Source organism: Vulpes vulpes, chromosome 14, assembly GCF_048418805.1.
Source record: "Vulpes vulpes isolate BD-2025 chromosome 14, VulVul3, whole genome shotgun sequence".
In the NCBI taxonomy this organism is placed as follows: Eukaryota; Metazoa; Chordata; class Mammalia; order Carnivora; family Canidae; genus Vulpes; species Vulpes vulpes.
Genome location: NC_132793.1, coordinates 21719034 through 21746621, shown reverse-complemented (window position 1 = coordinate 21746621; position 27588 = coordinate 21719034). Strand labels below are relative to the sequence as shown.

General features: G+C 47.1%; 1 protein-coding gene and 1 long non-coding RNA gene across 14 annotated transcripts; one reads left to right on the top strand and one right to left on the bottom strand.

Moving 5' to 3' along the window:
• Positions 1-472: 472 nt before the first annotated feature.
• LOC140595362 (uncharacterized) lies at positions 473-2471 on the bottom strand. Its single transcript, XR_011996917.1, has 3 exons — positions 2431-2471; positions 1602-1663; positions 473-552 (listed from the first exon to the last, which is right to left on the bottom strand). It is a non-coding gene; the product is annotated as an uncharacterized lncRNA (long non-coding RNA).
• MANBAL (mannosidase beta like) lies at positions 1826-27588 on the top strand. Of its 13 annotated transcripts, none has more exons than XM_072735894.1 (5): positions 1826-1980; positions 2378-2648; positions 3668-3827; positions 13318-13526; positions 26632-27588. In XM_072735894.1, exons 4-5 carry the CDS (start codon positions 13377-13379, stop codon positions 26737-26739), a joined length of 258 nt encoding a protein of 85 aa, XP_072591995.1. In that variant the 5' UTR covers positions 1826-1980; positions 2378-2648; positions 3668-3827; positions 13318-13376; the 3' UTR covers positions 26740-27588. The 13 variants fall into 13 exon arrangements, with proteins under 13 accessions (XP_072591995.1, XP_072591992.1, XP_072592000.1 ...); XM_072735889.1 differs by lacking the exons at positions 1826-1980; positions 2378-2648 and adding exons at positions 2977-3133; positions 7742-7809; XM_072735891.1 differs by lacking the exon at positions 3668-3827 and having other exon boundaries at positions 1914-1980.

Below are 27588 nucleotides of genomic sequence, written 5' to 3'. Positions count from 1 at the left end.
AATTTTTTTTCAGAGCAGAAACCATATCATTTTCAACTTTTTCTTTCATGCTGCGAGCAGTGTGCCTTGCATAGATATCATGGGTAGGAGCAAGTGTGGCACAGAGCTCTTCGCTTTGCTGTGGTGCTAATAGAGCCACGTAGGGCACAGAGATGAGCAAGACTCAGTTGGAGCCTTCCAGGAGCTTCCAGAGATAGAAAAAGTTAGCCATGCTTATAGCAGCCACACTGGGGATCTTTTACATTTGGATACAGAGTAACAGGTTTCAAAGCACCTGTGCATCTGTAGTAGTTTGCTAGGCCTCCATAAAAAAGTACCACAAACTGAGTGGCTTAAACAACAGATATTTATTTTTTCACAGCTCTGGAGACTAGGAATCTGAAATCAAAGCTGAGGGTTGTGAGGAAGAATCAGCTTCATGGCTTTCGCTTAGCTTCCAGTGGTTTGCTGGCAATCTTTGTTATTACTTGGTGTGTAGAAGCATCATGCTGATCTCCACCTTTATCTTCACATGTCATGCTCCCTGGGTGGAGATCTATGCCCAAATTTCCCCTTTAAATAAGGACACCAGTCAGATTAGTGCCCATATTAATCACCTCATTTTATTTTTTATTTTTAATATTCTATTTATTTATTCATGAGAGACACAGAGAGAGGCAGAGACACAAGCAGAGGGAGAAGCAGGCTCCGTGCAGGGAGCCTGACTTGGGACTCGATCCCAGGTCTCCAGGATCACGCCCTGAGCAGAAGGCGGTGCTAAACCAGTGAGCAACCCAGGCTGCCCCAATCACCTAATTTTAACTTGATTACCTCTATAAAAAAAATCATACCTTTATGTATGATTATATTCTGAGCTACTAAGGATTGGGACTCCAACATAACCTTTTTTTTTTTTTTTTTTTAGGCAGAAGACGTAGCTTTCTATTCCCATCCAATTTTATTTATTTATTTTTAAGATTTTTATTTACTTATTTAACAGAGAGAGTGAGAGAGCATAAGCAGGGGGTAGTAGCAGCAGAGGGAGATGGAGAAGCACGTTTCCCACTGAGCAGGAAACCTGATGCAGGGCTCCATCCTAGGACCCTGAGATCATGACCTGAGCTGAAGGCAGATGCTTAACTGACTAAGCCACTCAGGGGCCCCTCCAACATAGCTGTTTTTGGGAGGAGATATAATTCAACACATAAGACAGAGAGGGTCTGTCTCCCATGACCCTCCTCATCACCATTCCACAGTGAGTCCCTTTAAGGGCAAGTACCGACTCTTATTCTACATTCCTGTACCCTTCAGGCTTGAGCTTCTCTTCCCTTCTTATGCCCCAAGCCTTTCCCACAGCCTTTCCACCTCCCACCATGCGGTTTCCTCCCCCTCCTTGCCTGGCAAAATGCTATTCATTCTTCTTTTCTTAGTTTAAATGTTACCTTCACAGAGAGGCCTTCCCTGATCACCCTATCTTGATTGTATCTCCTACCTTATTTTCTCATGGTTTCCCCTCCTTCCCAACACATCTCCTGATTCATATACATTTCTCTGTGTGATTGACTAATGGAGGTGTCAGACATGAATTCCTACTCTGTAAGCACAGTGAGGGTGGGACCCACCTGCCAGCCACCGTCTTCCCAGTTCCATAGTACATGATCCAGGGCAGAAACTCCATAATTATCTGCTGAATGAATAAATGAATGCTACATTTTCTATCTTCCATTCCACCTCACATAGCATGGAGTTAGTAGACGTTGTCTGAATTATAATTATTTTAGTATCCTCTAAGAGTGAGCTTTTTTTTTTTTTTTTTTTAAGACTTTATTCATGAGAGAAACACAGAGAGAGAGGCAGAGACACAGGCAGAGGGAGAAGCAGGCTCCATGCAGGGAGCTCGATGCGGGATTCGATCCCGGGATCCCAGGATCATGACCTGAGCCAAAGGCAGATGCTCAACCACTGAGCCACCAGGTGCCCCTAAGAGTGAGCTCCTTGGGGGTAAGATTAGGTTTCAGTTCTTTTTTGGATCTCTACCCTCCAACCCCTCCTCTGCGAGCTGCCGGGTGGGAGTTCTCTATGTTGCATGGCAAAGGACCCTGAAAATAGGAGCTTAAAGCAGTAACGTTTATTATTTCACAATTTCACTGTATCTCCGGTAACTAACACAGAGCACAGAGTATGGCACTGTTAATTTTCTGGGTTTTTTTCTCAAGTACATTCTGTGCCCACGACTCGGAGATCAAGGGCCGCGCGCTGTACCCCAGCCCCCCCCCCCGCCCCCGCCCCCCGCCCCCGCCCCCGCCCCAGCCCGCCCGGGGTGAAGGCCTGGAACGAATCCTAATAATGCGCTTCCGTCTGGACGCTGAGAATTCTTATTTGCGTCCCCTCTTTGCAGGCTCCTAGCTCAGGGTCTACCATAGAATGAAAGCGCCTGTAGACGTTACTAACCGTCTGCTGAAATGGGCTCAGACACAAAGGGGCTTTGAAACACCGGGGAGGTCTGTTCCCGCAGCCCCAGGCCCCCCTCCCGCTCAAACCCCCCGAGTCGGGACAAAGGCCGGAACCCTAGCAACGCGGGCGGAGCTTGACCCGCGGGTTGCTAATGCGTCACTTCCGGGATCTGCGGCGGGAACCACTTCCGGGGGAGCGGCCGGGCGGCGCGGGAGGTGAGTGCGGCAGCGCGGCGGCGGCGGCGGGGCCCGGGCTGGGGCTCGGGCTCGGGCTCGGGCGTCGGGGCGGGGCGGGGCGGGGTCGCGGGGCGGCGGGAGCGGACGCCGGGTTGGGCTCGGGCGCCGCGGCCCGGGTGCCCCCGGCGGCGCGGCTCGGCCGGGCCCGGGGACGCCGTGCGCGCGGCGAGAATAACTTCCCGGGGCGCTCGCAGGAAGTTACTTGCGGGAGGGAATTGGAGTCCCTGGGGGGGCGAGGCCTCGCCCGGTGCCGCCCGGCGCGTTCGCTCGGAGCCCGGGCCGGAGCCGGGCGCTCCCTCCCACCTGCGGAGCGGCAGCGGCAGCGGCAGCCCCCGCCCCGGGGTCAGTCTGGCCGGAGTTGGACTCCAGAGTGGGCTCCCAAGTGCTGTGTCGTCGTGGGCCTTCTCTGGTGGTCTCCTCGGTTCTCAGTTTCCTCCTTTGTAAAATGGGCGCATAGGCTTGTGGTGAGGATTAAATGAGATGGGGAAGGCGAAGCGCTTAAGTGCGCAGTGCATGTTTATTGTAATGAACCAGTGTTGATCTTAGTTGATCTTAGCTAACGTCCGTGCTTTATTCGCTTTTGCTCAGCGTCCCCCGATGTCCTTTTATTTGTGTTTTTTAAAGACTTTATTTATTCACGAGAGACAGAGAGGCAGAGACACAGGAGGAGGGAGAAGCAGGCTCCACGCAGGGAGCCCGACGTGGGACTCGATCCCGGGACTCTGGGATCACACGCCCTGGGCTGCAGGCAGGCGCTAAACCGCTGCGCCACCCGGGGATCCCCCAGTCCCCAATGTGCTTTTAAAAAAAATAAAAAGATTTTATTTATTCAAGAGGCAGAAACATAGAGGGAGGGAGAAGCAGGCTCCCCCCTGGGAGCCCCATGCAGAACTCCCATCTCGGGACCCTCCCCCAGTGTCCTTTATCTGCTCCAGGATCCTGTCCAGGATACATTACATTTAGTCGCGTCTCTCTCTCTCTCTCTCTCTCTTTTTAAGATTTTATTTATTCATGAGAGACCCAGGCAGAGGGAGAAGCAGGCTCCATGCAGGGAATCCGACGTGGGACTGGATCCCGGGCCTCCAGGATCACGCCCTGGACTGAAGGCGGCGCTAACCGCCGAGCCACCCAGGGATCCCCTAGTCGCGTCTCTTTAAGGTTCCTCTTGGCTTTGATGGTTTCCCAGACTTTGCTTGTTAGAGCAACTTGGCAGTTTTGAGTAAAATGATCCTCAGTTGAGATTTGTCTGATGTATTTTCGCATGATTAGTTGGGAGTTGGGAGTTTGGGGGCAGAAAACCACAGAGGTAAAGTACCATTCTCATCACATCAAGGGTACATGCTATTAGTATAAATTGTCACTGTTGATGTTAACCTTGGATCACTAGCTTGGGGTAGTCGAGTTTTTCCACTGTAAAATTTCTTCCTTTTCTCCCCTTTCCCATGTACTCTTGGAATAAAGTCATTTTGTACGGCCCGCACTTAAGAATGTGGAATCATGCTCCACACTTAAAGGCGGAGTATCTACATAAATTATGTGGAATTCTCCATGGGAAATTTGTCAGCTCTCCTATATTTATTTATTTACCTGTTCAATGATTTAGATCAGTATGGGCTCAGATACTTATTTTCATACTTTGGGTTATAATCCAGTAGTACTGTATTTTATTGCTCACACTGTTCCAGCTTTGGCCATTGGGCACTCTATCCCTTTGACATGTCCCAGCAAATGTGTTTTTTGTTTTGTGGGTGGTTTTTTTTTTTTTTTTTTTTTTTAACATTTTCTGCTCAGGCTCATCTTGTATATTTCGTGCCTCAGTCCTAGAATTAACCATTTCTTCGGAGCCTTGGTTCCTTTTATTGGAGAATGTATTAAATGCCAAGACCTGGTTGTTAGGTGTGATCATTGCTACTGGGATGCCCATGCTTCTAGGTCCTCAGTGCAAGAGACAGATGTGTGTATACTAACCTGTATATATACACATATCTATAAATACTTCCCTGTGTTGCCACCTGTATCTATATTAAGCTAAATATGAGTTCCTAGAGATATCTGCAACTCTCATCAATTCCACATGGATCATTCTAGCCTCCTCTGGCTTATCTGTAACTTCCTACTCCATCTGTGACTAATCTAACTCCCACCATCTACCATCCATTTACTCAGTTCAATTTCAGTATACATATATAGTGTTTTCAAAATTGTTAACCTCTGTCGCCTGTGGGAAGTAACTATCAGGTAGAGTGTACTGTACATGTGTACTTCCTTTTACCTTCAGTCCTACAAACTCCACTCATTTTCATAGTTAACTAGGTTGGCACCTGATAGCCACCCCTCTCCTTTCAACTACTATTTTTGTAGAGATTTTACTCATTTGAGAGAGGGAGGAAGGGAGGGAGCACATGCACATGAGCAGGGGGAGCAGTGGGGGAGGGGCAGAAGCAGATTCCCCGGTCTGGACCCTGGGATCTTGACCAAGCTGAAGACAAAGACTTAACTGAGAGGCTGGGCCACACACGTCCTGCCCCCACCCCAGCCCTGTGAAGTTATTTAATACATTTGTAATACATTTAGATTCAGAATGTCACATTCTTTGTACCATCCTGGGATACTTTGACCTCTGAAATGATTTTTTTTTTAACATTTGCATACATTAAATTTTATTCTTTGTGTTGTAAAGTTCTGTGGGTTTTGACAAATCCTTAATATCTTCTATTCACCATTACAGTATCATACAGAATATGATCCCTTTGACCTTCAATCCCTTTGACCTTCAGGGATTATGTTTAACTTCTTTCTTTCGGATTTTACTTCAGCAGTGCCATTAGCTCTCTGCAAAATATATCCATATCCTCAGAACTTATCATCCCCTACTGCTGCCACCTGGGTGCAGGCATGTCTTTTTGACTGTTTCAGCAGCCTCCTGCCTGACTGGTCTCCACAGTCCCAGGTCCCACTCTTGTACCCCTGCAGTCTTTTCTCAACAGGGTAGCCAGAGGGACCATTTAAAAATGAGTCAGACCCTGCCATCTTCTTTGCTAAGTACCTTCAAGAGTCTTCCCTTTTACTCAGGGGAGAAACCAAAAGGCTTTATAGTGGCCTCCTGGCCCTACACGGCTTGTTTCCTTTCTTGTTCTTCTTGATCATAAAGCTCATTCCTGCTTCAAGACCTTATTCCCACTGTTCCTCCAGTGGGTATTTAAATGACTTTTCCTGTGCTTTCTTTTTGGCTCTGCTGAAATGTTACCTTCTCAAAGAGGCCCTTCCCTCACCATCTCATATCAAATCATACTCCTTTATATTTTCCCATAATACCCAACTCTGACATTATACTCCATGTGTATGTGTGTGTGAGTACCCCCATTTGGATGAGAACTCCGTGGCAGAAGTTAGAATAACCCTTGACACACAGTAGGTGCTCAATAAATATGTATCCAATGAATGAATGTCTCAGACCACTAGTGTCTGGCATTCATGGGTGAGCCTCAAGGATTTTAATAACCTTATGAAATTATTTGTTATGTTTGGTAATAGATGAGTAAGTATTTTTTATTAAATTCTGGCAGGGGTATGAGATTTCCCCAGTGTATGAAAACCTCTGCTTGGGCAGCCCTGGTGGCTCAGCGGTTTAGCACCGCCTGCAGCCCGGGGTGTAATCCTGGGGACCCGAGATGAAGTCCCACGTCCCTGCATGGAGCCTGCTTCTCCCTCTGCCTGTGTCTATGCCTCTCTCTCTCTCTCTCTCTCTGAATAAATTTTAAAAAAATCTTAAAAAAAATAAAGGCTCTTTTAAAAAAAGAAAACCTCTGCTCTTAAAGCAAGTCTGGTGCACTGTAGGCTAGAGACACTGCAGGATAGCTCTGCCTCGACTCACTGGGAAAGCCTAGGCAAGCCCCATGCTTCTCCACTCCTACTCCTCATTGTTAAATGAGGCGGTTGAGGCTTCTGTTCTTGCTTTCCAGGTGGGATACAGGCAGAGGCTTCATCATTCACCAAATATCTGAGTCAGGCCCTGGAACAAACTCGGGGTGGGCCCAGGGCCCTTGCTGTCCAGGGCCTTAGAGTGGACCAAGAAAAAACATTAGTCTCCAGACTCCTTATTTCTCAAATAATAAGAAATATGTTTGAATTTTGGCTCAGAACACACATACTTGGATGTAAATAGATGTAACTGAAAAAAAGCTTCAGGATACAATACTGACCCTTACTAATGGGATTTTTTTTCCTTCCTTCCTAATGTGATTTCTTTCTTTCTCTTTCTTTCTTTCTTTCTTTCTTTCTTTCTTTCTTCCTTCCTTCCTTCCTTCCTTCCTTCCTTCCTTCCTTCCTTCCTTCCTCTTTCTCTTTCTTCCTCCCTTCCTTCCTCCCTTCCTTCCTTCCTTCCTTCCTTCCTTCCTTCCTCCCTCTACCCCCCACCTATACCAGTGGATGGAAGGAGGGCAGGGACAGAGAGAGAGAGAATCCTTAGGGAGGCTCTGTACTCACAGTGCAGAGCCTCATGCAGGGCTCCATTTCACTTCCCTGAGCTCATGGCCTGAGCTGAAATGAAGAGTCAGGCGCTTAACCCACTGAGCCACCCAGGCGCCCCACTAATGTGATATTTTCTATTGTCATTTATTTAAATCAAGTGTTAGCTAATGAAGTTAAGGAAAAAATGCTTCTTGCAGCCCCCTAAGTGGTTTCCACGACTCACTGATGGGTCACTGCCTGCATTTTGAAAACCACCGACCTAATGGGGAAGCTCTCAAGCTCTGGAGTGGAGGAGCCAATCAGTTTGAAGCTTGACTTTACCATTCATCAGCCACCTGGTCCCTGGGCAGGGCACATAACCTCTCCCAGTTTCCTTGTCTTTGTTAGTAAAACCCACCTCCCCAGGTGGTTGCGACTTGAACCAGATGCTGCGAGGTGTGGTGCACAGCTGTCAAAGGATTGCTTGTTGCTGCTGCAACCATGGTGGGGGGGTGGGGGGGCAGCGGGGCGACAGCCTGGCACAGGCACAGGGAGGCTGAGGGCAACCGCCTCCCACTTGAGATCTGAAGGATGAGTAGGACTCATGTGACTTCTGTACTCAGGAATTGAAGACCCAGAAACACTGGCAGGAAGGCTGGGAAGTCAAGCACAGGGGTGTAGAGAAAACTAGGTAAGCATTCTAAAGCATACATAATCTGTGTCAAGCAGATTTTTTCACAGTCACCCTCCCATTACATCTACGCCATCCTATATAGAAGCCTTTGCTTGAACAGTGACGATTCACATCTTCCTAGCCTTTTTTGATCTTTGGCCAACAAAATCAGTTCATACATGGTTGCAGTCACAGTGTTCCTGTGATTGTTGTCTCTTCAGCGAATGTTATTTCGCCAAGACTTTCCACTGACCTGATATGCATCGTTTATATTTGCCATCTTAAGGGGGAATATGCCATGATGTGCAGTAATTGGGTTAACTGACTCTTTATTGTTGGACACTTCAGTTGCTTCCTGTTTTTCACTATCATGAATAGCACTACTGTGAATTTTTTTGTACCTGAAGCCTTTTTTCTTGTTTTGAATTGTTTCCTTACTGTAAATTCTAGGAAATGAGTTATTCAGTCAAAGGATATAATCACTTTTATGGCTCTTGTTATATATGGCCTGATTGCCACTAAAAAGCTTAAATGCATTATTGCTTTGAATAGATATTATTGTTTGGCTCATGAGAATATCAAGACTCCAAAGTGTAGCTACTTGCTGATAGAATCAGGCTTTTTGCCCCCATGCCCAGGCCCAGTTTTTTTGTATTTCAAATGTTCATAACAGTGTTGCTGTTAGTAACACTAGTTAATCTAAGTATTGATAAATTCAATAGGCTTGTTAACAGCATGAAGCTTGGGACCAAGGGCATTTTTAAAAATGCGTACTTTAGGGGTTCCTGGGTGGCTTAGTCGGTTAAACCTCCAACTCTTGATTTCTGCTCAGGTTGTGATCTCAGGGCCATGGGATCAAGCCCTGCATGACCCACACTCAGCAAGGAGTCTGTTTATCCCTCTCCCTCTGCTCTTTCCCCTGCTCATGCTCTTTGTCTCAAATAAATAAAATATTTTTAAAAATTTTCAAAAAATGTATAGTTTGTGAGCTGCAACTGAAAAAAATGAGAGCGCCTTCTTATACCTTGGTGTTCACATGATGGTGCCCTGGCAGGGCTGCACATTTCCTCCAGAGAAGCTGTTCTCGTGGCTGCCCTGGAATTCACTTCAGGGCCAGTTCATGAGCCACCCCAAACAATCTGCCTGTGTCTGAGCGTCATACCTTGTATTTGACCAAAAATGGTATTCCTGAGCTTGAGGCCCCACCTGATTCACCACACTTGGAACCAGATGATGTTGGGTTCTTTCCAGAAGTCAAATCCTTCCTGAGAAGATGAAGATCTGCCAGCTCTGAGGATTTTAAAAGGGCCCTCAGGCTTGGAAGGTGACTCCCAAAGAAAGCAGAAATGATGTGAAAGTAGCCACCCTGTTGGCACAGGCATGTAACCTTCCTAAGTGTCCAGGTCAAAAGGGACACAGTACTTATTTGCATAAGTCCCACTCTACTTACTGAGAAGGTCACTTTACTATCCTTTAGTCACTACTCTGATGATGGTGCAAAGCAGTGAAAGATCCTAGAAACTTCTCTTTAGCCCAGGGTTATGCGGGGAATACAATGCAGGCCCCATGTGTAATTTTACATTTTCTAGTAGCCACGTGTAAAAAGTAGAAAAAAGGGGCGCCTGGGTGGCTCAGCAGTTGAGTGTCTGCCTTCAGCCCAGGGCGTGATCCTGGGGTCCTGGGATTGAGTCCCATGGACGGGCTCCCTTCACGGAGCCTGCTTCTCCTTCTGCCTGTGTCTCTGCCTCTCTCTCTCTCATTTTGTCTCTCATGAATAAATAAATAAAATCTTAAAAAAAAAATAATTTTTTTTCATTGTGGTAAAATGTATATAACAAAATTTACCGTTTTAACCATTTTTTTTTCCATTTTAACCATTTTTAAGTGTATTCAGTGGCATTCACAGGGGTGTCTAACCATCATTACTATCTCCAGAAGTCTTTCAGCATCCCAAACTGAAACTCTGTCCCCATTAAAAACTAAGTCCTGTTTCCCACCCCCCAACCTCTGCTAACCTATCTCCACACTTGATCTTAGTCAAAAGGCCGAGAAGCAGTCTGCTAACCTATCTCCTAGTTTCTGGCTCTTTCTAGTTTATAGTTTCTTTGCCTATCTAGGTACCTCTTACAAGTGGCATCAAACAACATTTGCCCTTTTGCGTCTGGCTTATTTTACTTAGCATCATCAGGGCTCATCCATGTTTTAGCAGGTGTCAGAATTTCACTCCTTTTGATAGCCAAATAGTATTCCTTTGTATATATGCCCCACATTTTATTGATCCATTCATCTGTTGATGGGCTCTTGGTTGTTTCCATCTTTTGGCTGTTGTGAATGCACCTCTGAACACTGGTGTACATGTTGTATCTGTTCAAGCCCCTGCTCTCTGCTCTTTGGGGGTATATACCTAGGAGTGCAGTTGCCCTATCATATGGTAATTCTGTGCTTAACTTTTTGAGAAACGACCAAATTGTTTTCTAGTTTGTATTTTCACCCTCTTGATAGTGTATAGTGTCTTTGGGTATACCAATTTTTAAATTCATCCTGATGAAGTCCAATTCTTTTTTATTTTGTTGCCTTTTTTTTGTTCTTTTTTATTTTGTTGCCTGTGCTTTTGGTGTCCCATGTAAGAAATCATTGTCAAATCCAATTTCATGAAGATTTTTCCCTGTGTTTTCTTCTGGGAGTTTTATAGTTTGAGCTCTTGAGTTTAAATTTTTTTTTTTAAGATTTTATTTATTTATTCATGAGAGACACAGAGAGAGGCAGAGACATAGGCAGAGGGAGAAGCAAGCTCCATGCAGGAAGCCTGATGTGGGACTGGATCCCAGGACTCTCAGATCACAACCTGAGCCAAAGACAGACACTCAACCGCTGAGCCACCCAAGTGTCCCTTAAGTTTAGCTCTTTGATTCATTTTTGCGTACATCTTTGTATATGGTATAAGGTTCCAGCCTCATTATTTTGCATGTAGATGTGCAGTTTTCACAGAACTATGTGTTGAAAAGACTGTTCTTCCACATTGAATGATGCTGGCACCCTTATTTGAAAATCAGTTGACTGTGTGTGTGAGGATTTATTTCTCAGTTCTCTATTTCATTAGTCTATATCCTTATCTCAGTACAATACTATTTTGCTTTCTGTAGCTTCCTAGTAAGTTTGGAAATCAGAAAGTAAATCCTCCGATTTTGTTTTTAAAGATCAGGTGAAATTAATAATACAACTTAATCTAGTATATCATTTCAACATGTAATCAATATAAAAAATCATTAATGAGGGATCCCTGGGTGGCGCAGCGGTTTGGCGCCTGTCTTTGGCCCAGGGCGCGATCCTGGAGACCCGGGATCGAATCCCACGTCGGGCTCCCGGTGCATGGAGCCTGCTTCTCCCTCTGCCTATGTCTCTGCCTCTCTCTCTCTCTCTGTATGACTATCATAAATTTTAAAAAAAAAAATCATTAATGAGATATTGTACATTTTATGTTCCTCCTATGTCCTAACTTGCGTGCATAATTAATTTAACAACCTTCTTAGTTTGGACCAGCTGTATTTCAGCTCTCAACCACATGTGGCTCATGGCCACCATATTGAACAGCTCAAAAAAAATTTTTTTTTAAGATTTATTTATTCATGAGAGACACAGAGAGAGAGAGGCAGAGACATAGGCAGAGGGAAAAGCAGAATCCATGTAGGGAGCCCAATGTGGGACTCAATCCCAGGACTCTGGGATCACGCCCTGAGCCAAAAGGCAGATGCTCAACCACTGAGCCACCCAGGTGTCCCTGGACAGCTCAAATTTAGCAGGAAATTGCATTGTGGCACACCTCTCTGAAAAAACAGAGGGCTTTGGAGTCAGGTGGGCTTGGTTCCAAAGTCAGTTTGCCCCCCCCCCCTTTTTTTTAAAGATTTTATTTATTTGAGAGAAAGAGAGCATGAGTGGGGGGCGGGGTGGGGCATAGGGAAAAGCAGACTCCCTGAGCAGGGAGCCCGATGCAGAGCTTAATCCCAGGACCCTGGGATCATGCCCTGAGCAGAAGGCAGCCACTTAACTGACTGAGCCACTCAGGTGCCCCAGTTTGCCCCTTTCTTGTTGGGGTGGGCAGAGGAGGCCACTTGTGGGTACTGTGGTAGAGGGGAAGAATTTGGTCATACCAGGGCAGGAGGACAGCAATAAAGAAGGCATGCTGGGGAGGTGACACTTGAGCTCAGCCTTAGAGGTTGAGTAGGGGCTTCACCAAGCAGTCAGAATGGAAAAGGGCATTCTTGGCAGAGTTTGCAGCCTGGGCAGAGGCCCAGGATTTTGAAAGAGCCCATGCTCTTGGAGAACTACAGGCAGTTCTTTCAGCTCGACCAGGGTATTAGGAGTGGGGGCCGTGGTGAAAGGAGAGGCTGGCTAAAGCTAGACCTGCTACCACTGGCCACTCCTGCCCCTGTCATTCATGTGCCCAGCATCTCTTACTTGGATTACTGTCAGTAGCCCCCTTACCTCACCCTTTAAAATGTAAGTCAGATAATGTCATCTCTCTCCTCAGAACCCCTCAGTGGCTTCAGTCAATCCAGAAATGACCTAGTGGGTCAGCCCACATTCCTCCCTGATCTTTCCTCCTTCTTGAGCACTCTTCTATGGCTATTTTGAACTCATTTCCTGCCCCAGGGCCTCTACACTTTCTTTTCTCTCTGCCTGGATATGCCTGTTTCAGATGTTCCAGTGGCTCACTCTCACACTTCGTACCCCTGCCACTCAATTCCCATCTCTTCAGAGAGCCCCTCTTGACACCCTATTCAAAATAAAACAATGCCCTTCATAAGTTTTATTCAAAACAGTTGTCACTAGCTGGCACAGCACATTTGGCAGAGGTTGTCAGCCTCTGCCCTGAGATGTAGGCCCCAAGATAGCAGGGATTTGTCTTTTTTGCTCTCTCTTCAGTGCTTGGTGTTCAGCAGGTATTTGTTGAATGAATAACTGGGTGAATAAGCGAACAAATGAACGAAAACCTGAAACATAGCAGGCCTTCAAATGTGTGTTGATTAGAGACTTTTGTTGAAATGTTTGCCTTTACTTATTTTTCCTAACTTTGTATTTATTTGTTTGTTTATTTATTTATTTATTTTTAAATTTTTATTTATTTATGATAGTCACACACAGAGAGGGAGAGAGGCAGAGACACAGGCAGAGGGAGAAGCAGGCTCCATGCACCGGGAGCCCGACGTGGGATTCGATCCCGGGTCTCCAGGATCGCGCCCTGGGCCAAAGGCAGGCGCCAAACCGCTGCGCCACCCAGGGATCCCTTTTTGTTTTTTTTTTTGTTGTTGTTGTTTTTTTAATCCTAACTTTGTATTTAGAAAAATTTCAAATATAGAAAAAAAGTTGAAAGAATAGTCCAATGACTGTCCATGTCCACTTGATTCAAGGACTGTTAATATCTCACTGTGTTTGCTTTATATATTCTTGCAAGTATGTGTATGTTTGTGCAAGTGGAAGCGTTTAAAAGCCAGTTGTAGAAACATGACACTTAACCTTTGTGTTTAGAAGTTGGCTCTGGAAAGTGGTGAATCAGAGGAGACCACAGGCAGCTGGTGGCCGAGGCCATGGCCTCCGACCTGGACTTCTCACCTCCCGAGGTGCCTGAGCCCACTTTCCTAGAGAACCTGCTGCGGTACGGACTCTTCCTGGGGGCCATCTTCCAGCTCATCTGTGTGCTGGCCATCATTGTACCTGTTCCCAAGTCCCATGAGGTGGTAAGTCCTTCCCTGTGAGCCTCTGCTCCTCAGACTGGGTTCTAGGTACTAAAAATAGATACCATGGCAAAGAAGATCAGTTGGGACTATGCCAAATTCCTGCCTAGTGGCATTGAACTATGTGACCAACACTTTATTTGTTCACACGTTAAGCAAATTTTTATTTACTCCTTACTACATGTCAGTCTGTCCATCCTCATGCAGCTTCAAGTCCTTGAGAGAAGGGCAGATATGAAGCAAATATGCATGTTTCCATGAGAAGCCCAGGGCACTGTGAGGTTGCATATCAAGGTGGGGAGGACCTGGTCTTAACCTTGGGGCAGGGGAACTGAACTGCATTTGCATGGAGTCTACTTCAAGTAACTTAGTGAAGGTGACTGGCCAGAGCACAGAAGGACATGATGAGAGTTGCAGCTAGAAGAGTGAGTGGGGCCCAGAGGATTTTAAGTAAGAGACTGACATGATCAGATTGGCTTTTTGTTGTTTTGACTTTATTCTTGGCTTTTTGTTGTTTTGACTTTATTCTGTAGGTCTTTTTATTCTGTAGCATACTCCTTCCACTACCCTCCCTTTTCTCATGACATTGATTTGTTGGGGGAAAGCAGGTCATTGTCATCTATAGTATCCACATCCAGGATTTAGCTGATTGCCTCTGTGTGGTGTCATTTAACATGTTTCTCTGTTCCCTATATTTCCTATCAATAGGAAATTCAGTCTAGTTGCTTGAGTCAACTCAGATCAGGTTATTTGGTGAGAACACCTCATAGCTGGCGCTGTGGACTTGCTGCTATGTGTCACCAATGTGCATGTGGTGTCTGCTTATCATACATTTAGAGATGCTGGGATTGATCAGTGGGTTTAGGTGGTGTGAGCTGATCCCTCTATTCAAAATTTCCCACCAGTCTTTCTTGTGTTTTCAGCATCCATTGCTGGGCTTCATTATTTCCTTCTGAATTTATTAGCTGGAATTCTTCAATGAAGACTTTTTCCTCATTGCCTATATGGTTATTCTGAAATGCTGTTCATAGTAAAGGCTGGATAAATGCTTGTTTTTTTCCCCCTTTATTGATACTCAGAACAGTGAGCTTGGACTCTCCAATCTTGACCAATGAAGCTTTGATTTTCACATCATTTTGAACATATATATATATATTTACTTATATCGGTTTCTTTTTTTTTTTTTAAGATTTATTTAAGAGAGAAAGAGTATGCATGTGTGCATGGGCACAGGGGAGTGGGGCAGGGGGAGAGGGAGAGAGAGTCTTAGCAGACTCTGTGCTGGGCATGAGTCAGATGCAGGGCTTGATCTCATCACCCTGAGATCATGACCTTAGCCAAAACCAAGTGTCAGGCCCTTAACCGACTAAGTCACCCAGGTACCCCTTGAATATATATTTTTATATATTTGATATGTTTTTAGATTTTTTTTGTGCTCAAATGGTCTCAATGGGAGCCTCATCAAGTTGTGTGAAATAATGTCACCAGGGAAGTTCATTTGAGGCTCATTGCCTAGGACTTTTCTTAGAGATGGGTCATACAAGCACCCTCTGCTTATGGACCAGAACTCCAGGCTTCCAGAAGGAAAGCCGGTATTCGGCATAAACCATATTGTTTGGTTTAGGTGCAGTGAGTTACTCTTACCAGTTCTAGGAATTGTGAGAACCACCCAGAATCCAGTTTTCCTGGTGCCAGCCAAGGGCCAACCTTGCAAGTAGACTTGCCTAAAGATAGCAGGGTTTTTTTTATGTTGACTCTATTCCATACACTTAAAATATATTATAATTTAAAAATAACTACATTGTTTTTTACTACTGACAGTAAGACTCAAAATGAAATATAAGGTTTCTTTGTGGTTCTTTCTGGCCTTAAAAATATGCCCCAGTAGGAATGTATGGTCAGAATACTGGGTTTAGTAATTCTTTTCTTCATATAGTTATATTCCCATTGTGATATACAGTTAGGCTAACTTGCTTCAACTTATTTTGAATTTTTAAGGATTTGTTTCTGTTTTGATTTAATTAAAAATTATGTAGAAATTTATGTATAATATTTCCCAAAGTTCAAAATGATACAAGATACACTTGTCTTTAGAAACAGAAGTCTCCTTTAATCTCAATATCCTCCACCTTAGTTCCTTCCTTACTCCATAAGTAATAATTTTTATTATTTTGATTCTTTTGTTTTTTATTAAAACATGAGCAAATGCATATATGTGTGTGTGGTGTGGATATACATACGTATGTATATATATAAACATTCTCCCTTTTGATGCATAAAAGATGGCATACTATTAAATAAATACAGTTTCCCAGGGCAGCCCAAGTGGCTCTTGGTTTAGCGGTTTAGCGCTGCCTTTGGCCCAGGGCATGATCCTGGAGATCCAGGATCGAGTCCTGCATTGGGCTCCCTGAATGGAGCCTGCTTCTCCCTCTGCGTGTGTGTCTGCCTCTTTCTCTGTCTCTTGTGAATAAATAAATAAAACTTAAAAAAAATACAGTTTCCCATGTTTCTCTTTTCACTTAACATATAGTATATTCTGGAGATCCATTTTTCTTGGAGGTGACTGTGTCCCAGAGATCCTGCTCATGTAGCCGGGAGGATTACAGCGATTTACTGATGCAATGGGGAGCCTTGGCAAAGGAGCAGCTTGGGGTGGAGCTGGGGAAGAAGCATGCTAATGAGTTGTTTTATTTATTAATTTTTTGAAAGATTTTCTTTATTCATGAGAGACACAGCAAGAGAGAGGCAGAGACATAGGCAGAGGGACAAGCAGGCTCCATGCAGGAAGCCCGATGTGGAACTCGATCTTGGGATTCCAGGATCACACCCAGAGCTGAAGGCAGACGCTCAACTGCTGAGCCACCCAGGTGTCCTGAGTTCAGTTTTAAATAGGTGCCTTTAAGATACCAGTTGGTTGTGCCACATAAGTGGTTGGATCCACAGGTCTCTAGCAGGAGGAGGGTCTGGGCTAAATGCTGATCAACTGTGAGAGTTGAGATGTAATTGAAGCTGAGCAGTGAGGTTGAGGTCTCTGGGGCAAGAATCTGGGATGAGATGAGCAGAAGACCTGGGCTGCAGCTCTTTGTGGGCTGCAGCCACGAAGAGCTGCAGCATGCATTTATTTATTTATTTTTATGTATGTATGTATGTATGTATGTATTTATTTATTTATTTATTTATGAGCTGCAGCATTTATGGGGTGGGCGGGGAGGCACAGCCAGTGAGGGCCAGGAAACCTTGGTGACTATGGACAGACCCATGGCTTCTGAAGGTTCTGTCCATCTCCGTTTCTTATTCTGGTACTTTGAGAAGGAGGTCATGATTGGAGTTTTTCCACCCACAATTGTATCACACTCTAAAAATGTAATCCCTCTGCTCTGGGGCTCTGTCCTCACAGACATGGCATGCTATTGGGTATTATAAATAACAAACATTTTTACTGTCATTGGCCACTGATGAAGCCTACTAAGAGTCCCAAGGGAAGGAGGTGATGAATGTTTTTATTTTATAGGCAGAGATGTAGAGTCAGAGATGTGTGGCCTTTTGGATTGTTGCTGCTCACCTCCTGTCGTGTTCTTAACTCTTCCAGGCTGGGCACAGAGGCCTGGGTCAGTTTAGCAAACAAGGCAAAGGGGGTGCCTTTTACTCATCTCTTTGAGGCTCTTAGTGGTGCAGTGAGTTGAGGCATTTTAAGGCAAGGAGTTGACAAAGGGCTCAGCTGTGTGCCTGTTCCTGTTCCCCCCACTCTCCCACTCTGCCATTTAGAGGTTAATTTGGGACAACAGCCTCCCTCATCTTTTGAAATATGAATATAGTATATAACGTCTCGTTTTAATTTATCTTTCAGTTTAACAGAATAAGGCTCACCTAGGTGAATTGTCTTCATAACTGAAGCTTATGGTTTTTAACTTTTTTTAAAAGCTTTTCAATGGATCAATAACAAAAATTACAGTACTGGTAATTAAGCTTTTTACTGGCACATCAGGCCAACAAATGGCCCCCAATTATGCAGGGATTCTACTGCCGGCTTTCCTCAGTGTGCCCCCATAAGGCAATCTTCTCTTACTCCCCACATTCCCAATCCACCGAAGGGAACACAATATTCTGTGCACAGTCTCATGAAGAGAGGGTGAGTGCTGAGACTGTTCAGAGGTTGAGCCTGGCAGCTAGCTGGGATTTGGAATTTGGATGGCAATGGTGAAAAGAAGAAGATTTTACTTGGGACCAGGGAGGTCTTGAGGAAGGGTGCTTGTGGGGATAGCTGGTGGGAACCTCGGGCAGCCTGAGGGCAGGAGGGAAGTGGAAGGTGTCACTTGAAATGGAGGGTGCCAGGAGGTAGAAGAGGGTAGAAATGGGGGTGGGAGGACCCAGAGAACAGTCTTGCTCTCTTTGCCAGTTCGCTTAGGGCAAAATCATCCCTTTTGCTTGGCCTATAGGAACAAGGTTTATTAGTGGCTTTTTGGGTCAGAAGATAATATTTTTGGCTCTAGATGATGGGAAAGCCTTTGAAAAGCAAAAGAATGTCTTTCCTGTTGTTCCAGTAAGCCGATTTTTTGCAACTAGTTTATGACTTCAGTACTTCAATACTTAGCAGATTATTTGAAAGCTCTTTTGGGGGTAATCAGGGAAGAAAAAAGGAACACATACAAATGCTTCCCACCCCACCCCCTTCTTTTCATAGTGGGAGCAAGAACCAGTTTGCTAAATCAAAACTAAAGTCCTTCCAGTGCTAAGCCAAAGGAGAACGTGTTCTTGTCAACACCTTATTAAACCAAGACCTGAGAAAACAAACATTTGTGTGAGCCTGATTGAGGCCTGAGCCACACTTAATCCAAGCATTTTCTTGTCGGCTGGATCCTAAAATATGAGATAGTAGATCCTTACACCATTTCTGTCTAGCCTAGGATGGCAGATACATGTCATCTCTCATGCCAAGTCTGGTGGAGTGTGTGGTGGCCACAGTGAATGGGTTCTGGGCCTGCTCCTAGGCTCCAGGTAAAGTAATTGATTGTTGATGTCTGCTGTGAGCAAGAGCCTGGGGAGTTCTTGAGCTGGTCCATGATTCTCCATCTGTCTTCACCTGCCTGGGGGATTTCCAAAGGCCTGGGTTGCTCCCAAAGAGATTCTGATTTTGTTGTTCACTGTAGCCTGCATTGGTATTTTCTTGAAGTGCCAAGGTGATTCAATTATGCAGCCACTGGTCTAGTCTTTAGACTGTTTCCCTGAAGCACAGACCAATTTTGGGAGGGTAGGTGATATTCAGTTTTATATTAAGTTTGAAATAATAGCAAGACATCCGAATGGGAAGGAAAGAACGAGTGAGAAGTTGGGGATAGAGACCTGGGGATTATTATATCTACATGGCTAACTCCTTGAAACCTTAAGAGTGAATTACTGAGCTTTTCAAGGGAAATTAGGATTCAAGAAAGGCCTGAGCTTGGGGCATTCCCAACCTGCTTGAAGTAGTTTCTGTGAAGTGTGGATATCCTGAAAAGATGTACATGCTGTCCCAGAGCAGGGATGCAGCTGGGCCTCTGGAAGGGGTGAGAACCAGGTACCCTGTCACTCACCATCTGCATCCCCTTGGTCTCCCCTCCCTATCTCCTGTCTTTCACTTATACCAGGGCCCTGTTTCCTCTGCTCACTGTCTCTGCGGTGAGATGAAACATGGCTACTAAAGTAGCTTCTAGAGTTTATGTCTTTCAGCTGCGGCATCTGGAGGCTGCCTTCTTGCTTGGCCCCAGTTCCAGAATGTCCAGGGAAGGAACTGTAGCTGACCCACCTTGGGACAGCGAGGGCCAGTGTGATGGGAGGGGAGAGTCCTGTGGTGTGATCTCTTCGGGGTGGAAGGGCAGGCCATGTCCCAAAGGAGCAGTAGTGCTGTGCAGACAAAGCTGGGGTCTCTGTTCTGGTGGCTCACAGAGGACAGGGCAGAGCAGTGGGCAGAGAGGACTGCGGTATCTCAGAAAACTGCCGTCGTCTGAGAGAGCACATGTACAACCCGGTCCCCACGGAGGTGGTGTGACAAGGAAAAGCAGCCCTCCAGAGTTCTGCAGTAGAACAAAGTTTAACAGAGTTCCTAGATCCCTAGGGGGTCCCTGGATAGGCTTCAGAAGTCTGCAAGCTCCCTGAAACTGTGAACAAAAATGTGATGTTTTTACACTCAGACATATTTTCTGGGAAGACAGGCTATAGCTGTTCTGAGAGTGAGGTGTGGTACTTTAATGAGGTGGGAGCTAAATTCCAGGAGTTTCAGGAGTGGGTGGTGAGGAAATATAGGTAGTGAGCCTCTCTCCCCCCCCCTTCCCCAAAGGCCTGTTGGAGCTTACTCCCAGTCTCTTTTGGATGCATTTCTACACAGAATGTTGATCCAGTTAACCCTGAGCAAGTGGGTGTTGACTTTTAGTTCAGCGACTCACGAAGCAGATAGTAATGGTTCATCCGGCAGTGAATCACAGAATTTGATTGCTGACTGTTCCCATCTCTCCACATGTATGTGTCACATCTCCCCAACTGCTGTCAGCACTGAGGCCGGTACCTTCACTTGCACCCTGCTGTCTCGATGTGGACCATCACAGTCTCTTTTTGCAGTCATGAGGACTCTCTGTTGAAAGTTCTGAAACTCACCTCCAGCAGTTTCTCCAGAAAGAAATTGTATTGGTTCTTAAAACTGAGAGTTTCAAGGCACAGCTGGGTTCAGAGGCTCACAAGGTCTTCAGGGCTCTGTCTCAGTCTCCTGGCTTTCCTGTGAGCGTTGGCCTCCTTTGTAGGCCCTCGCCACGTGTCCAGGAGGTGGCTGCAGCAGTCCCAGCTGCATCCTCATTGCTCATGATTCACAAGCAAGAGAAGCCATCTCTCTGCCTATGCTCACTTTCCAGGTCCCCTGGAAGGCCTCTGGCTTGACCACATGCTTACACCTTGCCCCACAGGTGGGAAGGAGCAGTGGGTACCATTTCTGGCCAGGCCACGTTTAAGTGGCCACACCTGTGGCCACAGTGAATGAGACTCCCCCCCTAGAACTACATGGGACAGAGAAAGGGCAAAGCTGCCAGGCAGAGACAGCTGATGCCCAGTGAGATCCAGTGAGAACTCACAGAATTGATAGAAAAGTGGTGGCTTTCAGTGTGATGCCCACATAGATGTTACTGTCAGCCAGAAAGCTCTGCACTTTTGGAACCCTGGAAAGGATGGAGCCTTCCCAGCAGTGGCCTAGAAGTTCTGGACCCTTTTGGAAAACTCTGTCTGAAGCTGCCAGAGTAAATAATTAACTCGGGCAAGTGTATATTATACCTACTCTCAACACCTTAGGAGACAGGCTCGTAGAACTAACTTTGCAGTTTCTGCCCTGTATTTTTTTAACCTTGGGAGTAGTTCACAGTTGAACTGGGTGGCAGGGTGTTTTTTACTTAACGAGCCCTCCTGGAGAGATTGCTGTGTGGTGGGCAGGGTGATGGTATAAACACAGTTTTGAGACGTATACCATCTCATGGGAGAGACAGCCGGACACACAAAGAGCCGCAGACCAGCCAGTGGGAAGGGCCTGTAGTCGTGCTGAATTGTGTCTGGAATAAGCTCCGAGGCTGTTCTCTGTAATCACCGTTCTCTTGCCTGCCAGGCACGTCCCGGACACTGTGTCTTCATTCGCCTGTTGAGCCCACATGGAGGGCCTCCCCCACTGCCTGTTTCAGCTAGCCCTGTCCTCTCAAGGTCAGGGCTAGCTCCACCTCTGCGAGGTCTCAGACCCCACCCTGCCCAGGGCCTGGGACAAAGGCACACCTGGTCTGAGTGTGGCCCACCTTTCGTGTCCCTAAGCCTGTGTCCTGCGCTATAGAAGGAGGGCATGCATACCCAACCCAGAGTTCCTGGGGATCAAGTGAGGTAAGGTGTGTGAGGATCTATGCACGTAGCACTGTGGTTTTCTTTCCCTGGACCACTTGAGAGGAAAGAGTGGTTTCAGTCTGTATGGAATGGTGCTTTGTTCTGATTTATCAGACTAAATCCACACTCAACTGTATAGTGGAAATCATAAAATTCTGAGTGCTTTCCCTGCCGGAAGGGATTTGATGCATTGTGGCACAGATTCGATTATTTGAATCTGATGAATAGCAGCAATTTTCTGGCCTCGTAAGCAGCTGTGGAACTACTTCATTATTGATGAGGCCTGTGTCCACAGAGGACTGGCGCCTCCGTAGAGCCAGGAACCACCTGCGGGGGTGGGGGGGGGGAGGTTTTCTTTTACTCCTGACAGCGTGATTGCTGAAGAAACTTAAAACTTGCTTCAGATGAGGCTCAGAGTTCCCAGATTTAAAGGTGGGGCTCTAGTACTAGGAGTCTGCCTAGCTTGTACCAACAACATGCATTTGAAGAGTAATTAAAAGGCAGCCATCACTCAGTCGTTCCTGCTAGCTAAAATTTTGGAGCTATAGCTCTTCGTGACTAGGACCCCACCCAGCATCTGAATCATGTGCTTAAGAGCTGCTTTTGCTTCCCTGTAGCTTGGGGGGAACTTGGCTGCACCCTACTGGATCAGTCACTGAGACTCAGCCTCAGTTTCTTTGCTTTGTAAAATGGACTTATAGTGGCTGGCTCATTAGGGTGATGGAAGCTTAGTGAGTGGGTGTTTGGTGCGCGTCGCTAGGCGTGTGTTCTCTTCATTACCCCGTGGTGTCTGGCACAGAACCTGTACGCACTGGGTACATGTAAGTAGGGGGACTTCTGGGAGCCTTGGCAGAGCAGGAAAAGGAACAAAGCATGTGGCCAGTACTGGCGGGCTGGTAGCTTGGAGTGACAGTGGGCTGCACGAGAGGGCATTCCAGGAGGCAGGGCCAGCACTGAGTGGAGTGACCCTGGAGGCCACCAGGAAGCTCTTGGAATTTGCCTCCTACGAAGAGGGGGACCAGGAACACATTTAAGGCAGAAGACAGACATGGTCAGGACTGTTGTTTTAGACTAGACCAACATCTATCTGCGTGGTGGATGGTGGGAAGAACGTGTTGGGGGCTGACACGGTGAGGGTGGGCAGGCGGGAGGCCATGGGGTCTGGCCTGGTGCAGTACTGTCTGTACAGAAGGACCGGGCCGAGTCGAGAGCCCCTGGGAAAGTAGAATGTGCAGGGCCTGGGGGTGCACTGGAAATGGGGGCACGAGGGAATGGCGAGAACCCAGAAGTGACTTGGAGGTTTCTAGCTTGGGTAACTGGATGAGTGATGATGCCAGAAACTGAGGTGGGAAAGGGAGGAGGAGTTCTGGGGTGAGGAGGAGACTGATAATACATTCAGATGACTCGATGGCTGTAATATGTACACACACCCACAGAGAGCTACTTTCAGCCATAAAGAACAAAGCCGGCGCGAGGAGCCCTGACCCACTCTCCTGACTCCTGTCAGAAATTCAGTCACAAACAAGGGGTCTGAGTAACCCATCAGCAGAATCTAGAACAAGCTGTTCTTGTTGTTCTCCTGTCAACTGTGCAGCCTGTGGGTCTAGGAGCTGCTAAATAGAGGGTGGACTTAACAGTTAACTCATTCTTGGTCCCCAGCCCTGAGGTCCCTAGGACACACAGGACAGACTCATCCTGCCTCTGCTGCTCACCCCCTGACTCCTTAGGCAAGTCACATAACTTCTCTGAGCGTTTCTTCGTTTGTCTGTACAGTGGGACTTGTCATGACACTTTGCGAGGCTAAAATGTGTCCATGCCACATAGCCCAGGGCCTGGCACACTGTAAATAACAGTAGCAGCTGTTGTGGCTCTTGTTATTACTGGTGGCTATGACTAGCCATACTTTAGGGAATGTGTATTGGGTTTGAAATCTGCTTGTGTCCTCTGTGCCCATGGGAAAACTGAGACCTAGTCCTAAGTGTTTTTTATATGTACATATATATATGTGTGTGTGTGTGTATTTATATTTGTAGATATTTATTTATTTAAGTAATCTCCACACCCAGTGTGGGGCTCAAACTCACAACCCCAGGATCAAGAGTCACATGCTTCACCGACTAAACCAGCCAGGTGCCCTTAAGTATTCTGTTTTCATGACGATAAATAAGAGTGAAGTTCCCATAACTTCAATCCCAAGATGTTGCTTGGTCTTCCATTTCTTTCTTTTCTTTTTCTTTTTCTTTTTCTTTTTCTTTTTCTTTTTCTTTTTTCTTTTTTTCTTTTTCTTTTTCTTTTTCTTTTTTTCTTTTTTTTTTTCTTTTTCTTTTCTTTCTTCATTCCTTCAGTCATTCACAATTGAAGCTGTCCCAAGGAGTTCACAAGCTAGTAGGGGAGACCAGCACAAGAACATTTAACTGTGGTAACGTGTGATGTGGCACTCTGCAGTTCCTCAGTAGTGGAGGTAGGGGTGGAGGAAGGGATGTGCCCTGCTGGAGATAGAGGAGCAGGGAAGGAAGGCTAGATGGCGAGCAGAAGTGTGTTAGGCTGGGCCAAACCACAGGGAGGGGTTTGCTGGGTGGCTAAGAAGGGTATTTCTCTTGTTAGGGGTGACCAGTGGAAGCCCTGGCACCTGACCCAGTGTGGTCTGGAGAAAAGCCCAGAAGAAGCTGGAAATGTGGCCTCCTTAGATGCCATGCCATGTGTGGGGCATTAGGCTGTGGGAGATGGAGAGCCCCTGGAAGGTTTAAGGTGAGAGTATCTGCACGAGGCATGGCATAAAGCAGGGAGGTTGGTTAGCAGTGGAAGAACTGAAGTTGGGACTTGTGCTAGAGAGAGTGACCATGTCAAGAGGCAGAAGGGGTCGAATCATCGGGATGTGGTGACTGGACAGTTGGGAGGAGAGAGTAGTGGGGTCACTGGGACAGTGGGGAGAAGGGCCTGGCCTACCAGAGAAGGCGCCATGCTTGGTCTGGGACAGTGGAGTTGGAGGTACCTGGAAGAGGCCAGTCCCTGGCAGCTGACAGAGAGCTGGATCAGGAAAAGGTCTCAGGAGAGGTCTGGGAGGGACCAGAATGAATGAGGCCCCTAAGAAAGGGTTGGTGGAATGAGGGAAGCACTGTGGCTGGCAGGTGGTTGTCACCATCCCTGTGGATTCTGCACTGGGGCCTACTGAAACCAGAGGGGGCACCTAGCTTTTGAGTTTAGAGGGTTGGGAGCTCTGGAGATCCTGGCAGGCTTGGCAAGTTCCCTGTGCGTAAACCATTCACCCGATCAGGGCCTGTTTGTGTAGGGCACTGGGAGACTGACCAGTTAGTTTCCCCGGCCTCGTAGGTAGTGCACTGGGGACAGTTTCCAGTTCCCAAGGTCTCCAGAGACCGTGCCCTGTGATTTGCCTTCAACACTAGCCTCGCTGTTCCGCTCTGCAGCCCTCAGCCTGTGCACTTGACACGCTGGCTCCTCTGAGGTTTGGTTTTGTTTGTTTGTCTTTCTAATGGGCTTTCTTCTTTTTTCTCTCTTCCTTTTTTTTTTTTTCTTTCCCTTCTTTGGCCAAGTTTAAAGTATCCGTGCAAGTTGACAGGCTGGGGGAGCCCAGTGTTTCCATTAGGGAGCTGGCTGGGGAGGGGCTGGCCCCCTTGTTATCTTGGGAGGATCACCTGTGGGTACTGGGACTGGGCTGGGCCTTTCCCCCTAGTGTCTCCGCTGGCAGGGTGGAGTGGAAGCAGTGATGGCTGATAAGAGGGAGCTGAGACCTCTAGAGTAGGCCCCACGAAGGTGTGGGCTGCCCTTCCCAGCCCTGGCCACGCCTCCTTGGTCAGCCCGAGGCTTGAGGCACAGGCCAGGGAAGGATAGAGAGCAAAGCAAGCTGGAAGCTGGGAGTTGGCCAGTTAAACCGAGGAAATAATTTTCTCTTCCAGAAATGTGCTCCTTCTTAGTATTCTTAGTCTGCTTTATATTTTCCCATTTTTAATAGAAGGACACAGGTACTGAGAAACGTTTTGTGTTTCTGTCATGCTGGGGCCGTTGGGGAGTGTGGGCACTTGAATAAAGGGTCAGCCACTGCCCAGTCCATTTCTTCTACCAGGAGATTAGGGGCTGGCATTGCCAGGCCTTTAATGTTTTCCGGAAAAGCTAGGAGTCCAGGTTGAATGGGAAATTACCAGTTGGCTCAAATTCTTAAAGATAAATGCTGGAAGCCAAGTGAAGTCCACCTGTGGCCAGAGGACGCCCGGGGACTGTGGTCAGTATTCTCCAGGCCAGACACACCTCACTATAACATCCTGCCCAACCAAGGCACACTGGGACTTATCTCCCGAGGGAGGAGGGAGCACTACAAGACTGAGTCACTTCCAGATTCATCTCTGACATGAGCCTTTGTGGCTGTGGCACACTGAGTCCCTTCCCCGGAGTCCACTGTCTTCACCCGTGCAGTGAAGGCCAGGGCTGGGTCTATGGTTTTCAACCTTTTTTTTTTTTTTTTTTTTTTAAAGCAGTAGAGCCTTTGTATAAACCAAATCTTATAAGGAACGGGACACATATAAAAACTGGGGCTGCCTGGGTTGTAGGGAGAGTCTGGAGTTCTGCCCCAAGGCTGCCCTCTGCCCTCCCCGACGGCTGCCTCCGCCAGGCCCCACAGAACAGTGTAGTGGTTGCCCACCTGCGGGCCAGCACTCTCTACCCCTCCAAGCCCTGGCATGCTGTGCGTTGAGTGGGAGGAAGAGGACCACAGGGCTAGAAGGAGAGCGAGCTGCAGTGGGTCTGCCCCGCAGCTGGCACTTCACCCCCTGGTATGTGGGGATGTAGGCATTGTGAGGAGCCAGCCCCTGGGTGGCCTCCTCGCATCAGCCCTCCATAGCATACTACATCACTATTTCCATTTCACAGGTGGGTAAACCAAGGCACAAGAAGAGGAAGTGAGTTGCCCACAGTTCACTTGGCTGGCATGTGGAGGGGCTTAAATTCTACCCAGGCCTCCAAGGCTCCAAAGCCTTCCTCCTGCTCTGGAGCATCTTCCTTTGTTCTTCACAGAGAACCACCCTGCTCCCTGGGTTGGGGGCTGGGGCAGTCCCTCAGGTCTGAGGCTCCTGGGTCCCAGCGATGATGGTTCCTATCCCCGGTGTTTCTGGGCCAGTGTGCTTTAGTTTGTAAAGCTCCTTTCAGACATGACCTTGTTTTGCTGGTGTCAGACTTGACTTGTCTAAATAGGACTCTCCTTTCTATTGCTACGCAGGAGGCAGAGCCCTCTGAGCCCAGAAGTGCGGAGGTGACGAGGAAGCCCAAGACTGCTGCTCTTTCCGCCAGCAAGAGGCCCAAGAAGGAGGCAAAGAAGAAGCGATAGAAGAGGAGGCCTGTAGAGCCAGGCGGGCGAGGCAGGGGCCTCGGCGGGGAGCCCTCCTGGGACTCAACGTCCTGTTCCCTCCGACGTCCCAGGGTCAGGGCTGAGGTGGCTGGGCCACTCTCTGACCACAGATATCTGGACAATCATGACAGTCCCCAGGCCCCAGCTGGGCAGCCTACCACTTCCTCTTCCTTCTGCTTCCGAGACAGTTTAGAGCCACAGGGACTAAACCCTGTGTGCAGAGGCTGTGCAAGAAGTCTGTCTGTCCAGAAGTTGGGTCAGCTCTGAGTGACATTTCCATACTTAATCATTATGTCCAACCTTCAGACCCATACCTTGTGAATTTACATTGCATTTTAGAGTCGTGATCTCATGCTGACACACACCGCCCCTCCCATCACTTGTGCACCACAGATCTGCTAATCAGTCACCTTTGTCTCTGCCATACAGATGGGGTCAGGCCAGGCCTTCCCTGTTTGTTTAGGTCAGGACGCCATGGCTACTGCGATGTCAGTGGTCTCACAAGCATGACAGCCAGGTCCGAAGATGCCTGGTGGCAGAGCCAGCAGGCAGGCTGGCCGGCCAGGGTTTGCCTGGTTCTCCTCTGGCAGACAGAAGGGATTTGGCTACATGAGTGCATGTTCTTGGGCTCAAACTTTCTTAGCCTCTGAAATGGGGGGCTTGTCAGTCTCAGAGCAACCTCTTTTCAGCCCATCATGGCATATTCAGTGTGTGCCTTTTGGCTTCATCTGTACACATCCCCTTTCCCCTCAATTCTTTTAACTCCCATAACAGTGAGGAAAAGTCATCTGGGCAAGTAAATGTCAATAAACTGCCTCACATGCTGAA